The following is a 17,272-nucleotide window of genomic DNA, read 5'->3' as shown; positions in this document are numbered from 1 at the left end:
TCACACTGTAATGCAGATCAGCAGGGACCTAAGGCTTTGTGGCGTCAGGCCAGGGTGGAGGAACTGTGTCCCCCTGCCCAAGGAGGCTTCACTGGGGACCTGAGGCCATGCCCCCTTGAAACTGCACACGCCGCCTCCCCCCCTCCCCACTGTGGGGTTTGATGGGGGTGGGGCTGGCCGGGTCTTGGTGTCGCCCAATGGGGGTGGAGCCAGACAGACACTTCTATGATAAAGTAAGGGCAGTCCTAACTGGTTTGGCTCAGTGGATAGAGTGTTGACCTGCGGACTCAAGGGTTCCAGGTTCGATTCTGGTCAAGGGCATGTACCTTGGTTGTGGGTACATTCCCAGTAGGCAGTGTGCAGGAGGCAGCGGATCAATGTTTCTCTCTCATCAATGTTTCTAAAATCAACAAAATATATTTTTTTAAAAAAGAAAGGGCAAATAGCAATATTAAATTAATTCCCTTTTAATGTGCACGAATTTTATGTACCGGGCCACCGGTTTTTATATAAGAGCTTATTTGAGCCAAATTAACTGTATGTGCCAGGAAGCAAGGTCTCATATGCTCTAGAGAACAGCAGCATTGCAGCTTTCTTTGTGCATTGGAATTAGGAAGATTGAAAAAAGCAAGGCGGGGATTGGATCTCAGGATCGTTAACGACATTACGTGCTTCCTTTAAGGGGCATTGCTTCTGGTATTTCCAAGGTGTGTTACCCCAGATGCACAAGAACAATGGACAGCGCTGGCTTTAAAACTTTCACTGAAGATGTGACCGACGTGGGGGGAGACTTCCCACCCTGACCTACCCCGTTAGGGACTTATGATCCAATCACCCTGTGAGGTGACTTTCCAGAGAGCCCCTTCTTCCGTTTACAGTAAGACACAACCCATCCTGACCCCTGAGGCTTCCGGTCAAGGCGTCAGACATGGAAACCCTCAAAAGCAGTAAACTGTTGGACTTCCGGTCACAAAACAATGAGCGAAGGGAAGGGAAGTCATCAGGAAACGGTCTCAGAGGAACACACTGAGCTGGGTTACTGAGACCTGGACCTAGAGGTCTCGGACGGGCAGCCGGAGGGCCCAATCTACCCCGCAGATATGCTTTGCTTCTACGTGTAATTTTTCCCATTAGTTGCCAACATTTTAATTTTCGCCTTCCCTGAGAAATTGGAAGCGTGCCACGAACTTTGGTCTATCTTGAGGAGCAATAACCAGCAGGTGCAAAACTTCTCTGGTTTGTCCCAGTCCCCACCACTCCCTAGTATTTCCTCCTTCCCAATCCCTGCTGGGCCCCTGGAAGCATCTGCATTTGCAACCCTTGATCTAAAATGTGTTAGGAGGAGCCCAGCCAGTGTGGCTCAGTGATTGAGCGTTGACCTATGAACCAGAAGGTCACGGTTTGATTCCTGGTCAGGGTACATGTCTGGGTTGCAGACTCGATCCCCAGTAGGAGGTGTGTAGGAGGCAGCCGATCAATGATTCTCTCTCATCAATGTTTCTATCTCTCTCTCCCTCTCCCTTCCTCTCTGAAATCAATAAAAATATATGTTAAAAAATAATTAAAAAGATTAAATATGTTAGGGGGAAATGTGGGTTAGAAGTTACAGTTTCTAACCTGGGTGGTGGCTTATGCTGGAGCAGTTGGAGACAGGAGAGATGTGGGTTAAGAATTACTGGTCACCAAACATTACCTAATCTCTTGGTAATACCAGGCCTCGCTGTCTCACCTGTGCAGTGACAAGCTTGTGTGTCTTAGTTCCCCGGTTCTCATGCTTGATGAAGTGACGGAGGACATAGATGTCAGGGGACTCTCTATGGAACACCGTGAAATACCGAAACATTAAACTTAAAACAGCTCAATACAGAATTTTCTGCTGAATCAAGGGCCCACATTAACAATTGCTGTCATTGACTGCATGTGGACCAGCCACCAAGCTCCGTATCAACTGTTGTTTTCTGATTTTATTTTTTACAGTGTCTTCAATAAGAGAGATGCGATGATTATGGGAGTCCCATTTTGGAGATGAGAAAAGTGAAGCTCAGAGAGCTAATGTGATTTACCTGATTTTGCAAGTGGTGGTGGCAGAATAGGCCCTGAGGCAAGCTGATTCCCCATCCCCTGCGCACGTGCGAGATTCTGAGATAAGCCAAACAGTCACTGAGCATGTCTGCCCCTGACTTAGTTCTCCTGCCCCATGGAGTGTGGACAGGAAAGGATTAATTGAGCAAGTACTATGAGCCAGACTTGTTCCCTGCCCATGTGGTGATTATACTCTGCAGAGAAGGGGACAGAGGGCTCCTTCTCCGATGGCTAGAAAAGGTCACGGTTAGTCCATTGTAGCCAGGGATCCTCTTGGTCCCGCTGTCAGAACAAACGTTCACGCTTCAGAGCAGCTTTGTTAGATGCCTTTGGCTCTAAACTGCTTCAGGCTCTAAGCTTTCTCCATTCTGTAAGATGGTCCTGGGCCAGGGCAGCGAGGGAAGGCTCCACAGAGAAAATGGGGCGTTAGCTGGGTCTCAGAGGAAAGGTGGTTCTTGGACAAATCAAGAAGGGGCACGCCCTGGCCAGTTTGACTCAGTGGAGAGAGCACTGGCCTGTGGACCGGAGGGTCCTGGGTTTGGTTCTGGTCAGGGGCACATGCCTGGGAGGCGTGCAGGAAGCAATCAATGATTCTCATCATTGATGTTCCTCTCTGAAATCAATAAAAATATATTTTAGGGGGGAAATTTTTAATATTTTTCCTTCTTAACTGCTTTAATGTTTGCACCATGCTAGAAGCAATGTCCTAAATAGATGCATTTTTAAAAATGCTCTCAGACTTGCTTCACTTTCTGTCCATGATCCCTCCTAGGAATTAACGACGCCGGATTTTCCTTTCTTCTCTGTTGAAGAGCTTCCCTGGGCTCCTCGCACTGGGGCACGTGGTTGGCATTGAAATGCTTGTGCAAACCTCCCTTCCTTTCACATCCCCTGGTTTTTAATCTCCCAGCCCTTCTTTCCAAATGAGGTTTCCACGGGAGATACGTATTTATCATTCTTCTCCCTCGCCTGCCTTCCTCCACAGACTTGAAGGGGATTTCAAATCACAGGGCCCCAAGTTGGAGCTAGCTTTTTGATCAGTTTCTTCCCATATCAGTCACTGCTGTTATCTGCCCAAGATCAACTCAGTGGGGAACTTTCTGGAAGGTGGGGGAAGAGATATTCAAAGAAGGGGAGGACTGGCGATAGGTTATACAAGTCACATATTCTGAATCTCACCTTTCATGCCTCTGGAAAGAAGAGAGTTTGGCCAAATTACTCATTCTTTCTGCATTTCTTTTTTCCTACGTGTGAAAGTGGCATGATTGTGGGAGAACATGGCGTGGTGAGAATGAACGAGCCTTATGGGTACCCTCCTGCAGGCAGTCTTCCATCAGGCACCCTTACAGGCTGTTTACCTGGCGTCCCCACGCTGTGGGAGATGCTGGCACTGCCCTTCAGACTTGCCTCTTCTGAACCTGGCAGCCCTCAGGAAGGAGAAACAGGCTCAGGAGTGTCCAGCACCGCCGAAACCGGTTTGGCTCAGTGGATAGAGTGTCAGCCTGGGGACTAAAGGGTCCGTCCTAGGTTGGATTCCGGTCAAGGGAATGTACCTTAGTTGCGGGCACATCCAAAGTGGGGGGTGTGCAGGAGGCAGCTGATTGATGTTTCTCTCTCATCAACCTTTCTAACTCTCTATCCCTCTCTCTTCCTCTCCGTAAAAAAAAATCAATAAAATATATTTTTAAAAAGGAGTGTCCAGGACCACCAAACCAGGAATGTCCGGCCAATAGACACCACCCACTGACTTCCAAAAAGGAGAAAGACCGAGGTTGTCCTATAAAAAGTTCCTTTGAAAGATCAATTCCAGCCCAGCCAGTGTGGCTCAGCAGTTGAGTGTCCACCCTGAACCAAGAGGTTCAATTCCCGGTCAGGACAAATGCCCGGGTTGCTAGCTCAATCCCTAGTAGGTAGGAGCTGTGCAGGAGGCAGCCGATCAATGATGCTCCTCTCTCCTCGCTGTCTCTGTCTCTCTATTCCTCTCCCATCCTCTCTAAACACCCATAAAAACATGAAGAAAAAAAAAAAAGAAAAAGAAATTCCAATAGCTATCACTGGGTGGTCAGGGTGGTCAGTCTTCTAGTTTGCTTCCTTTATTTCTTCTCTTTCCATCTTTGCCTTTACAATCACTCTGGGTCACTTTGGTCATCTCAAATATTATTTGTAATCACCTCAGCCATTTCCTAACTCAGCAAATGTCTATTCTAAGACAAATGGTTCTTTAAAATATCTTAAGGAAGTGAGGGAGAGAAGGATAGAAGGAAGGGAAGGAAGGAGGGAAGGAGGGAGGGAGGGAGGGAGGGAAGGAGGGAGGGAGGGAGGGAGGGAGGGAGGGAAAGAAGGTGGGAAGTAGGGAGGGAAGGAAAGGAGGAAGAAAGAAAGAGAAGTCCCTTAACTTGGTTGTGATCTGACTTTCCGTTTCCTCCTCCCTCTCTTGTTTGGGAGCACAGAACACCCCAAGCTGTGACTTCAAAGTAATGCCAGCCCACCACCAGCCCGCCGGTGGAGAATGAGGGAGGTAGAGTCCTGAATCCACACGCCAGCTGTCTCCTGTGGTTCACAAGTCCCCAGCAGGCTCACTTCCTTTAGTATTCCCACCTGCCATTTTTAGCAATTTCCTAACACTCCCCTCCCAGGTCAAGCTACACGACCTTGGTGGTGGGTGGCCGCCGCTGGTTTGGGGGTGTTTTCCTTTGTGCTTTTGTCCCTGTGGGGGGCAGCCCTCCAGCCTCCAGCAGAGCCATGCCCAAGGTGCCACATTCCTGAGGAAGCACCCCAAGAGGCCTCTTCCCTGTTGCCCAGATTTCCTGAGAGGCTGTCTCCATGAGCAGACACCCTCCTCACCATAGAGGCACCCTGGCACTATTCACACCTACTGAGCAAACAGTGTGCAGTCCTTCCACTTTTATTTCCACTTGTCTTTTTAGTAAAAAATCAATAAAATATATTTTTTTGCCCTGTCTTTTAAGTAAAAAAACTTTCTCTCAATTAAATGATCCTTCACACTTGTTTTTTTCCAGTGACATCTCAAATGTTCCTTCCCCATCACTATGACAATATCTAGCTCTCTACCGCTCATCAGCCCCATTAAAAAAAAAATTTAAAAAGCAATCATATGCAAAACCAAATTCCCATCTGGGCCCAGGGTGCCTCCCCTCCCCCAATCAGTCCAGTGCCTTGCTTTCAAACTTGGGAGTTGGAAGATGATGGGCTCAAGTTCGCTTCCCCAAGTTAGAAGTCTCCTGGATCCTCACCCCTAATCGTTCATTACTTCACGTTTCCCATAAATAGCATCGGTTCTCCAAAGGGTCATGTTCATGGTCAGTAAGGAGTGATGGGTTCATTTTTACCCCCTGGTGTGGTTAAAAGCCCCTTTTCCCTGTAGGAATCCCTCTTCCTCCCGCCCCTCGGCAGCCCGACAGCAGGAATTCTGAGGAGCTGTCTGCAAACTGATGTTCAGGAGCCTCAGGATCCTCCCCACCACCACCAACCCCAAACCTTGAGCTTCGGATGCCCCTGCCCCCACCCCCACCCTCACCCCCAGCCCGAAGCTGTCAGCCTGGCGCGGTGATCTCAGTGGCCAGTAGAGGGCACACTTACGTTAACTTTCGCAAACCAAGCTTCAGGGCAGGCGGGAGAGGGGGGGAGGGGGGAGGTGAGGAGGGGGGCGGGGAAATACTTTGCAGCAAAACCACCGCCGGGGATTGGTCGCTCCCGGCGTTTGCGGCAAAGGCTGGAGCAATTTGCAATCCTTAAAGCCGAATTGTGCCGAGCGCCTGATTTGGAGGAAGTGGCTACTCATTCAACAATCAAACGCCGAGCTGCGAGCTCAATGGCTAATAATTTACCTTGAATGCAAACACGCGGTGCGCGCGACCCCCCTCCGAATTTTTTTTTTTTCTGTTTTGGAATGCAAGGGGGCGGGTGGGGTGAGAGGTGGAAAAGTTTACTTAAAATGCCTTTTTTTTGGGGGGGGGGGGGGGATGAAATAGTGCCAAATCGCAAATTCGGAGCCAAGGTGCATTAAATATTAAATACAGATCCGCTCAGACAGAGAACAAATTGTATGTCGCGTTTTGTTCAGGGTCGAATTGTACGTGAAATGTACATACGGTAGATGTACACTGGTTGTACATGCGAACTTTCACTAAGGCATGCGGAACAGAAAATGTGGGGTCACTGAACTAGGAAATGACTCCGGCCTGAAATTCGGCCAATTTTTAATGGGCTCAGCCCCCCACCACCCCCCCCCAAAAAAAAGGGCAGGGGAGTGACACTGGGCTCCTCTCCCCTGATCAGAACCAATGCATTATTTCGTGGGCGATCAGGATCCCAATAATAAAGGGCACCGGAGGCTCGGGAAGGAAGTTACACGTCCGGTTGGTCCAAGGAGGAAAGAGTTAACGGTTTCCCTCCCTGGAGTCTCTCTCCTGGTACCCCAGGCAGGGTCCGCGAGCTCGCCTCTCCTCCCCAACCCCCCTTTCCCTTCTGGGGGGTCCGGTCTCGCGGCTCTGGCCACCCCTCCCCACTATTCTCCCGTCTGGCGCCTCTGATTTCCCCCAAACCTGGGAGCCCTGCCCTGGACCGGTGCTGCGAGCCTGAGCCATGGGCGCCAGTGGGATTTTCCTGAAGCCTGGCTGCGGCATTGCAACTCCGAGGGGCACGGGGGTGCCGGGGGGCAAGGGGGGGACATTAATGCTGGTGGAGAAGGCACCCAACAGAGAGCGCTGTCCACACAGAAGGCATACCCCCTCCGCCCCCCAAGGCAATGGGCATCTGTCCCTAACGCGCGCTCCCAGCAGACGTGGCAGTGGGCTGCGGGGTTATTTTCACGATCCCGGGCATCCATCCCTTTTCCTCCCTCTGTCCCCTATCGCCTGGCCCCGTGGACACTGACACCTCGCACCCACGCCGCGCGCGCCCATGGACACCCTTTCTCTCGTCCTCCCTTCGCGGGACTTATCCCAAGAGCTGCCCTTTCCCAGCCGCGGGGACGCGCCTGCCGGGGCGGGGGCCGTGGCCGTGGCCGTGGGCGCCCGCTGGGTTCCCGGGGTCGGGAGCTCGGCTGTTCGGCCCGGGAGGATGGGAGCTCGCGGGCCGGGGGAGCGGCCGGTCCAACCCGAGGAGCCGCCGAGAAAGGGAGCGAGCGGGTCTGAAAATGGAAGGCGCGCCGGGCGAATGCCTGCAGAGACCTCATCTATCCACATCCGATCCCTGCGCGCACCCGAGCGCCGGGCTTCCAGCTCAGTCTCCTCCCCAGCCCTCCTTCCTCCGCACCATCGCCCCTCCCGGATTCCCAAAGCTGGGGAGGGGGGAGAGGGGGGAAAAAAGATCCTCGCTCGCGAGTCCCCGCCCACCGGCCCTTTATAGGCGAGGGTCTGCCCCGCCGACAGCCCCCGGCTGCGCTCCTCGCGCCGCCGCAGCCGCCGCGGCTCCCGGTCCCCGGCCGCCTGCCTCCCTGCCTCCCTCCCCGCCGCCTCGGCAAGGGCTGGGCTACTCCGAGGCTTGGCGGGAAAAAGGACTGGGAGGGATCGAAACCCCCATTATAAAAGAGCCTGCTCAGCGGAGGACTCGCTGTAGTAATCCCAGCGAGAGGCAGAGGGAGCGAGCGGGCGCGCCAGCAGCCGGAGGGGCACCCAGCGAAGCCGAGCGTCAGAGCGCGCTCCCTCCGGGCGCCCGGGGCAGAGATCGGAGGGAAAGCGGGGCTTCACCTCCTCCTCCTCCTCCTCCCCACCCGGCCCGCCGACCCCTGCCTGCCGGAGAGACCCGCAGCCCTCCGCCACAGCCACGAAAACTTTGCCGATCGCCGCGGGCGGGCGCTTTCCCCTGGAACTTACAACAGCCCGGCGCGAGGACGCGGCCGGCTCTCCCAGGAGCCGGGGGCCTATTTGGGGGAGACCTCCGGGCCGCCGCCTGCGCCCCGCTCCCCTGAAGGGCGCTCCTGGCCCCCGGTGGGAACCTGGATCTCCTCCGGAGGGTGGCAAACCCGGTAAGCCCTCGGATCGACTTGTCTTTTTTAATGAATTTATTTTTCTTTCCTAACCGCTTTATGGATAGGATGCGTCCACGACCCGAGTTTTCTGGGGTCTCTCCTCTCCCGTTCCGGGATGATGGACACTTTCTCTCGGAGGAGTGGTGGTGGGTGGCAGGTCGGGGTGGGGTGGGGACCGAAGGCGAACTGGATGTGGGGTACATACAGTGAGTTGTCAAGATGGGGAGGATGGACAGCAGAGGGAAAACGGGTGTGCGTCTTTTTGTGTTTGTGTTTGAGCCTTTGGAGGTTTTCGCCTATGGATATTGACGCAGAGCCCAGCGGGCTGGACATTGCTGCTTTTATTGCATTCATTGCTTTGGGGTGGTTTTTTTGGGGGGGATTGTGGGGGGCCGCTGTGCTTCGTGGAGCGCAGAAAGCCCTTTGCATCCTGAGCTCCTCGGAGGAAGGATCGCTCTCCTGTGTGCTCGGGAGAGCGCCGCAGCCCCTGACGTCCCCGGCTCCGAAAGGGCATTTAAATTTCGGCTTTTTTCTCACTGCGTTTCTGACAGCCCCAGCCACTGCGGCGCGTCCAGCCCGCCGGTCCCCGCGGCGTTCCCGATCCGCCCCCGCCCCGTCTCCTAAGTGGGCACTGGGCTCCTAAAAAGAATAAAATGAAATGTCCTGGCGTGCCTGCCCGGCTGTTCGGACTCGGGGTTGGGGAGGCGCGGGCGGCGGGGAGGGAAGGAGGCTCGGGGGCAGGGACGGGTCCGGTTCTCCTGGACGCATTGACTTAGAAAACGGGGGGCAAAGCTCCGCGCCCAGCCGGGGCTCCCCGGCCGGGGTCCCCGCGCCCCGGAGACGCAGGGGGGCCGCGGAGCCGGGCTCTCCCCGAACAGCTGCTCCCCGGGCGGCGGGAGGGGAGGGAGGGCGCCCCGCTCCGGGCGCGGGATCGCCGCGGGGTCGCTGGCGCAGTTGCGTGGCCGTATGGGGCGTTGAAGGGAGGCGCCTCTGGTATTCTCCAATGCACCCCTTTTATTTATTGGGGGGCGGGGGGGTGTTAAAGCCCGCGGCGGGGCTCACCGCACCAGCCGGCGGCGAGGGAAGAGAAGAAAAGCTGGCAGAGGAGGGAGGGAGGAGGGCGCTGGGGGTGGGGATGGAGGAGGAGGAGGAGAGGGAGGCTGGGAGGGGCGGAGGCGCCCGCCGGGGAAGGGGCGCAGGCACCCGCTCCCGCCGCCGCAGCGCCCCTCGCCTCCTCCTCCAGGTGCCCCAAAACTTTTGGGGTTTGGGCACAGTGCGTTCCCCGCCGCCGCCTCCCCCGGGGCCGGAGCCCGTGTCCATTGCTCTCCGCTGCGGCGCCGGACCTCGGGCTGGGCGCGCGGGGCTCCCGGGGAACAAAAGTCCCGCTGGCACCCCGCAGCTGGCTCCCCAAATAGGGGGCGTCTCCCGGAGGGGGTGCAAGGGCGCTCCTTTGACCTCCGACCCCCCCGCCGCTCCAGCCACCGGCCCGTTTTGGGGGGGATCGCGCTGGAAGGGGAATGGATGGTTCACGGTTGCGGCGCGCGCTGCACCCGGGGGGTGAGTGAGGCCCCCGCCTAGACGCCCCCCTTTAACTCAAGATCGACCCCCTTTGTGTGCAGGCCGCCGCGATGCCCCTCAACGTCAGCTTCGCCGCCAACAGGAACTACGACCTGGACTACGACTCGATGCAGCCCTACTTCTTCTGCGACGAGGAGGAGAACTTCTACCACCAGCAGCAGCAGAGCGAGCTGCAGCCGCCCGCGCCCAGCGAGGACATCTGGAAGAAGTTCGAGCTGCTGCCCACGCCGCCGCTGTCGCCCAGCCGCCGCTCCGGCCTCTGCTCGCCCTCCTACGTGGCCTTCGCGTCCTTCTCGCCGCGGGAGGTGGACGCCGGCGGCGGCGGCGGCGGCAGCTTCTCCACCGCCGACCAGCTGGAGATGGTGACCGAGCTGCTGGGCGGGGACATGGTGAACCAGAGCTTCATCTGCGACCCGGACGACGAGACCTTCATCAAGAACATCATCATCCAGGACTGCATGTGGAGCGGCTTCTCGGCCGCCGCCAAGCTCGTGTCCGAGAAGCTGGCCTCCTACCAGGCTGCGCGCAAGGACAGCGGCGGCCGGAGCCCCGCCCGCGGGCAGGGCGCCTGCTCCTCCTCCAGCCTCTACCTGCAGGACCTGAGCGCCGCCGCCTCCGAGTGCATCGACCCGTCCGTGGTCTTCCCCTACCCGCTGCACGACGGCAGCTCGCCCAAGCCCTGCGCCTCCCCGGACTCCTCCGCCTTCTCCCCGTCCTCGGACTCTCTGCTCTCCTCCACCGACTCCTCCCCTCGGGCCAGCCCCGAGCCCCTGGCGCTCCACGAGGAGACCCCGCCCACCACCAGCAGCGACTCCGGTGAGGGGGGGCCCTGCAGCCTGACAGAGGGGGAGGGGTTGGGGGAGAGGGGCGTCCGGCTGTCTTCAGTGGCAGGTCTGGGAGCTCCATCATCCCAGAAGCACTGGGCTTTCCTGTTCCCTCCCCTCCCTTCTAACCCCTTCCCCTTCCATCTCCTCAGACCGCCCTAGTGGCCAGCCCCTCCTCACCCCTCCCCTCCCACCCCTCAGGAATTTCATTGGGATTTTAAATCTTCCTGGTTTATCTTGCAACTCAATCCACTCCCTCTTACCTTTCTTAAGCATTTTAATTGCCCCGGGGCGGGGGGGCGGGGAGAAGGGGGAAGTGTGAATGAGATTAAGAGGATTGATGTCTTTGAGAGGGAAAGAATTGCCTCCGCTCCCTTTCGGGGAAACTGCTGGAATGTGATGGCTGTGGATGGGGCGAGGGGCGTTGGGCCCAGGCCTGCGGGCAAGTCTCCCACCTGGGGCTGCGGAGGAGTGAAAGTGCCTCAGAGCCCAGGAGCCAAAGAGCTGAGGACTTGGATGCTGCCTCTTGTTTGAACATTTAAAAAGCAGCTCCTTTCCCAAATTGAACTTTCTCCCTGCCCCCATCCCCTAGGGCTTTTGGCAAAGCTGCAAGACTTCTTCCCCCCCCCCCTTTTTTCTTTTCAAACTTCCCGTAAAAATAGGGAGTTGCTAAGTTCACACCTAGAGATTTGCAGCTCTCTCCTTTGCAACACGGTGCGCGCTCAGTAAAGTCCCTTAAAAATAAGGAGGTGCTTGGGAATGTACTTGGCGCTGGGTGTGTCCAGAGCCTCATTAAGTCTTAGGTAAGAATTGGCACCCAGGCCGCCTCCTAGGTAGATGGTAATTTTCTTAACCTGTGCCATAAACCCAGCTGTCCTCCCTCCCGCCTTCCGTGGGAGGGGAGGATTGGCTAGTTGGTTCTCCGGGGACACCTTCGGTCCTTCCCCACCCAAGCAATGCCTTCTGTGTCCATCACTGAAACACGGAGATGCTGTCGCTAACCGGGTGGCTTCTGTGTCCTTTCTTGCAGAGGAGGAGCAAGAGGACGAGGAAGAGATCGATGTCGTTTCTGTGGAAAAGAGGCAGCCCTCGGCCAGAAGGTCGGAGTCGGGGTCCCCGTCTTCCAGAGGTCACGGCAGGCCGCCCCACAGCCCGCTGGTGCTGAAGCGGTGCCACGTGTCCACCCACCAGCACAACTACGCGGCGCCCCCCTCCACCAGGAAGGACTATCCCGCCGCCAAGAGGGCCAAGTTGGACAGTGGCCGAGTCCTCAAGCAGATCAGCAACAACCGCCGGTGCGCCAGCCCCCGGTCCTCGGACACGGAGGAGAACGACAAGCGGCGGACGCACAACGTCCTGGAGCGCCAGCGGAGGAACGAGCTGAAGCGCAGCTTCTTCGCGCTGCGCGACCAGATCCCCGAGTTGGAAAACAACGAGAAGGCCCCCAAGGTCGTGATCCTCAAGAAAGCCACGGCCTACATCCTGGCCGTCCAGGCCGAGGAGCAGAAGCTCCTGTCCGAGAAGGACTTCTTGCGGAAACGGCGGGAACAGTTGAAACACAAACTCGAGCAGCTGCGGAACTCATGTGCATAGAACTTGACCTCCGGGAGGGAGGAGGGGACTGGGGTTCGAAGGGAAAAGGACGGGAAAAGGTTCCTCCCCGCGTCCTTGCAGAAGTCATTGGACACGTGAGCTCGTTGCAACTGCATGGTCAAGTGCAAACCGCACAACCGTGGCTGGGTCTTCAGACTGAAAGGTTTAGCCATAATGTAAACTGCCTCAAATGGAACTTTGGGCATAAAAGAACAGTTTTTATGCTTGCCATCCTTTTTCTTTTTTCCCCCTCCCCTTTAACAGATTTGTATTTAAGAATTTTTTTTTTAATCTCAAGTTTACCCCGTTTTTATCCCTGTACATACACCCAATCATTTAATGTAAATAACTTTAATAAGACGTTTATAACATTTATTCAAAATTACAAATGTATTATAAAACAATTTTTTTTATTTAAATATATGTTCCTTTTTATCGTTGATTTTTTTTTTATTGTTTTTAGAAAAAAATAAAATATCAGGCAAATATATATCATGAGCCAAATCTTTAAAGTTTGTGAGTGTTTTGTTTGTTTTCATCGTTCTCTTGGTCATCAGTGACCGCGGAAGGGAATCTGGCCCTTCAGGGAGGGAGCTTACAAAAATGGGAGAAGACATGACTCAAGAAGGGACAGGGGCTTTGTTAATGGGGTTTGGGGCCTTTAAGGCCTTGAACTTACCAGGGTTATGAGATGCTGCCTGAGGTGGGTGATAAGGCCAGAGTTGATCCTTGAAAGAATGAAACGCCAGGGCGGTAAGCTGGTGAGCAGTGATCTTCTCAGGGACCAAGGAGTGCTAGAGAGATTAAAGAGAACAGTTAAGTAGACCAGGGTGAGGTAAGGACTGGGGGTTGGGAGGAAGATTAGGAAGAATCCCTGCTAACATTGATTAACCCATGCCATCACCTGTTCCATTCTAGCCCAGGGGTCCTGCCCCATGGCAGAGTGGAAGGGGGGAGAGCATAGAAACCAAATGGTGCTGCTTGCCTACTGCTACCAGGTGCCAGGCCCTCTGCATGGGCTATGGCAAGCCCCAGAGGAGCGCTGGGAGGCATGTTATTCACCTTCACTGTCCAAGCATGGGGACAATAGGGGCTCAGCGAGGCCAGGAAATGGTCTCTGGCCACAAGGAAAATAAAAGGCGGCTTCCAAGTCCCACTCATCACTGGACTGGCACCTTAGCTCATCCTAAAGTGTGAGGTCAGAAATGCTTGTAGCCCTAGCTGCTTAGGCTGTCTGCATGGTCAACCTGCGGACTGAAGGGTTCCAGTTTCAATTCCGGTCAAGGGCACATGCCTGGGCTGTGGGCTCAATCCCCAGGGCAAGGGGGTGGGGCGGGGGAATGCAGGAGGCAACTAATCAATGCTTCTCATCATTAATGCTTCTATCCCCCCCTTCCTCTCTGAAATCAATAAAAATAAGTAAATCAATCCTTCTAAAAAAAAATGCTTGTGGTTGGCAGCCAGGTGGACTGCTAAGAGCTAAACTTGACTACTTGTGCACCAGGCATTCTTCTAAGCATTTTCCTTATACAACACCACAGCAGCTCTGAGAAGGCGGTACTGCTGATTGCCCTATGAGAAGGGGAAACTGAGGCACAGGAAGACACCCCCCCCCACCCCATCCTGATCTGTGTTGCAAAGTTCCACCGATAATGAAGAGTAGAACTGCCAGGATTCACTCCCAGACGGTCCCCTCACAGACGGTCCCCTCACAGACTCTCCCAGAGGCCAGAAGGAACACCCGAGCCACCCAGGAGGACAGGAGTCACCCATGGGATGGATTCTGTCTTCAATGTCAACACACAGACCCTGTCGGACATCGCTTCCCATTTTTTTTGTTTTGTTTTGTTTATTTTGCTGCCCATTGTTTAATTTTTTCCTTTGGCGTGGAGAAGTCCAGAACTCGTGGTCCGTTTCACCAGTTGCCTCGGGGAAGCTGCCAGTGTGACCCTGCTACTGTTCAGGTCATAAAATAAAATTACTCTTTGTCGTGTGAGTCATTATTTTGGAAACGAAAGACTCCCAACCTCTTTCACACATGGATAATCATGACACATGCTCGTCACCGGGACATGAAAAGACACTTCTGACTGCAGATATTATTAATTATAAGCCTTTGAATGCTCACAGCCCAAACCAGAAACTTGAACGCTGGCCACGTACCAGCAGGTAAATGGGAGCTGCTATCGCTCGTTCTAATTATCTCATTGTCTGGGCCTCAGAGGAATCTTCAGATTCCCGTCCTCTTTGGGATTTTAATCCACCACCACCCATTTATCAATAGCTAATTACCGTCTTTGGCTCTGGCCCCTAGGATAATTTAATCCAGCCCTTAATGTCTTTTTCTTGATCTTTTATTTCAGGTTCTCACCGCCGCAAGCTGTCACACCCTGTGTCCTCAATTCAAAGGGAGATAGAATCCACAGAATTCTGGTTCAAAGGTCACAATTCGGTGGATGGCGGGGGGGGGGGGGGGGGGGGGGGGGGGGGGGGGGGGGGGGGGGGGGGGCGGCAGGGGGGGGGGGAGTCGGGCAGAGACTACAACCTTAAATGGTTCATTCTGCCACTTTGCAGCTGGACAGCAGCCCTGGAGTGACTCACGTGAGAACCCAAGTGAGTTGAGGGAGAAGGTGTGAGTCTGAGTCACTAAACCGGGGCGAGCCCAGGGACCAGCAGAGTGCTCCTCAGTAGGAAAACCCTCTCTCAACTTCAGGGGTGCAGAGCTGGGCCGTGGGGGCCGCAGGGGAACTAGGGCTCACGTCCTAGGGTTAGGAAGTCAGGGGGGCGGTCTTTCCATAAAGTCAGGCAGAGCTTGACCCTGACACACATGGGTCCTCTGAGCTAACCTAAGGAGTTGTGCCATTGTGGGATCTATGTTATAGATTAAACAAAGAATCAAGAAATGGTGAGGGAAGGGAAGAGCTTGTCATTGGGTTGGAATACACCAGGAAGAGTAAGCTAATGCTGACGTTGGCTTTTCCCTAGGACACTGCCGGCAGGAATTAATGGCCATCCCACGGGATTCCCAGCGTGGTTTTGTTTAGGGATGAAATGTGTAAAAGAGGAAGGAAGTGTTATTTTTGTTGTTGTTAATCCTCACCCAAGGATATTTTTCCATTGATTTTTTTTTTTGGGGGGGGGGGAGAGAGAGAGAGTGAGAGAGAGAAAACATTGATGTGAGAGAGACACATCAATTGATTGCTTTTCTTAACTCACCTTGATCAGGGCCAGGGATCAAGTTTGCAACCCAGGTGCATGCCCTTGACAGGAATCAAACCCGGGACCCTTCAGTCCGCAGGCCAGTGCTCCACCCACTGAGCCAAACCGGTTAGAACAGAGTCCATTTGGAAGCAACCAAGGTGATCCAGATTATAAAAATAATCAAATGTTTAAATGAACAAGGTTTCCACACTCCGGCTCTAATACGTTGGCCTCACAGCTGGGATATGTAAATAGTTACACGTCTCTGCTGGTCTTTAAGACACATTGGCCCAGAGCTTGGGAAAGAGGACAAAAAAAAAAGTTGTGTTCGGGGGTTTTCTGTGGTTGGTTTGCCATAGCCTGTGACTGGCTGGGTCTATGATAATTTTTAGTATACCCACTAAGGACTCTCAAAGCATTTCTTCCCAACAATAAATAACGCTGAGGTCAGAGAGTGCTGACGGGAGTCCCCCAAGGCCATCTACCATAGCACTGGTAGCTTTACAAAAAAGGCTTCCTGCCGAGACCGGTTTGGCTCAACGAATAGAGCATCAGCTTGGGGACTGAAGGGTCCCGGGTTCGATTCCGGTCAAGGGCATGTACCTTGGTTGCGGGCATATCCCCAGTAGGGGGTGTGCAAGAGGCAGCTGATCGATGACTCTCTCTCATCGATGTTTCTATCTCTCTCCCTTCCTCTCTGTACAAAATCAATAAAATATATATATATTTTAAAAAGGCTTCCTCTTTAAGGGTATGGACCATGACAGGCCTATTTCAAAGGAGACGGGTAGAAACTGGCTCACGGGAGGAGAACAGGGAGCCACTGAGAAAATAAACAAATAAATAAAACTAAAAAGACTACCACCCACCAGGAAGGCTGGGGCAGGAATCTTTCTCTATTCTAGACCCTTCAGGGGAGAATTCAGACTGGTTCCAAACTTAGAGGCAATATCCAGGAATGGTAGGCTTTCCCAAACTGGTTTGAGGTGACTCTACACGGCTCTGCGTTTGATTTCACACTTTGTCCTTAATTGTATTTCTTCCAATATTAGCCAAAGCTAATCTCTTCAGGAAGGCACAGTGGAAGGGAACGAGTGCTAATGGGATGTAGATCCTCCTAAGGTTAAAAGGAATGTTCTTTGTTTCGAAACAATGCCTGAACAATGCCTGAGAGCTCAGCCACCATTCCCAACACTTTCTACCCATTGTCACCCCCTCAGCCCCTCCGGGGATGAAACACTCCGGTGCGGTCAGGGGTCTGGGGGGGAGGAGGGGCAGAGAGAGCTAGGGGAGAGACAATTAGCCTTTATTACACACTCACTATCTGCCAGACCCTCCCGGCAGCCAGCAGGGGAGTGATTATTGAATGTGGCAGTACTGAAGTTTAGGCAAGTTCAACAGCTCCCCTGAAGTCACACAAGGACCCACAATCAAAGCCACAATGACGGCAGTTAATGTTTACTGTGTGCTAAACACTTCACGTGCATTATCGTATTTTTTATTCCCAAAGCAACTCTTATGAGGGAGAGGCTATTTCTAATCCCAGGGTTCACAGAAAGAGATTGAAGCTTGGAGAGATTAAGTCATTTGCCTGCCTTCACAGAGCTGGCACAACCTGGTGAGGAATGATTACCCGGTTGTTCATAAATAGTTATTGAAGACCTACTGTGTGCCCCACACCGTGCTGGATGTGCGGAGACATTGTTAAGATCAAGGCAATGGGTAAGGTCCTAGCCCTGTGGACTGCGGGAGAACGGAGAAGGACCAGCACTTACACTCCGTTATTTGACAAACACGTTGAGTGTTTCCTACCTGGCAGGGGAGGGTGGCAGCTCAGAACTGCTGAAAACCCCCCCACCCCGAAAATGAATCAAAGTCAGCACTCAGGCAATGCTGGTGGAGGAGCAAAGGAAAGACCTCATCAGAGGGATGGAGGGAAGCTAGGAGGACGTGGTGACCCAGAGGAAGGCGTTCTATCGGAGGTGTCCAAGGCAGCCAGAGG

The 17,272-nt window shown here is 54.1% G+C and overlaps 1 protein-coding gene across 2 annotated transcripts; it reads left to right on the top strand.

Annotated features, from left to right (window-relative positions):
- Nucleotides 1-7,486: 7,486 nt before the first annotated feature.
- On the top strand, nt 7,487-12,306 carry MYC (MYC proto-oncogene, bHLH transcription factor). 2 transcript variants are annotated; one of them, XM_045581302.1, is made up of 3 exons: nt 7,487-8,071; nt 9,694-10,468; nt 11,507-12,306. In XM_045581302.1, the coding sequence occupies exons 2-3, from the start codon at nt 9,703-9,705 to the stop codon at nt 12,067-12,069; spliced, it is 1,329 nt and encodes a 442-aa protein (XP_045437258.1). In that variant the 5' UTR covers nt 7,487-8,071; nt 9,694-9,702; the 3' UTR covers nt 12,070-12,306. The 2 variants fall into 2 exon arrangements, with proteins under 2 accessions (XP_045437258.1, XP_036293457.1); XM_036437564.2 differs by having other exon boundaries at nt 9,691-10,468.
- Nucleotides 12,307-17,272: the final 4,966 nt, after the last annotated feature.

Source organism: Pipistrellus kuhlii, unplaced genomic scaffold, assembly GCF_014108245.1.
Source record: "Pipistrellus kuhlii isolate mPipKuh1 unplaced genomic scaffold, mPipKuh1.p scaffold_m20_p_14, whole genome shotgun sequence".
Taxonomy (NCBI): Eukaryota; Metazoa; Chordata; class Mammalia; order Chiroptera; family Vespertilionidae; genus Pipistrellus; species Pipistrellus kuhlii.
This window is presented reverse-complemented; position numbering and strand designations above follow the sequence as displayed.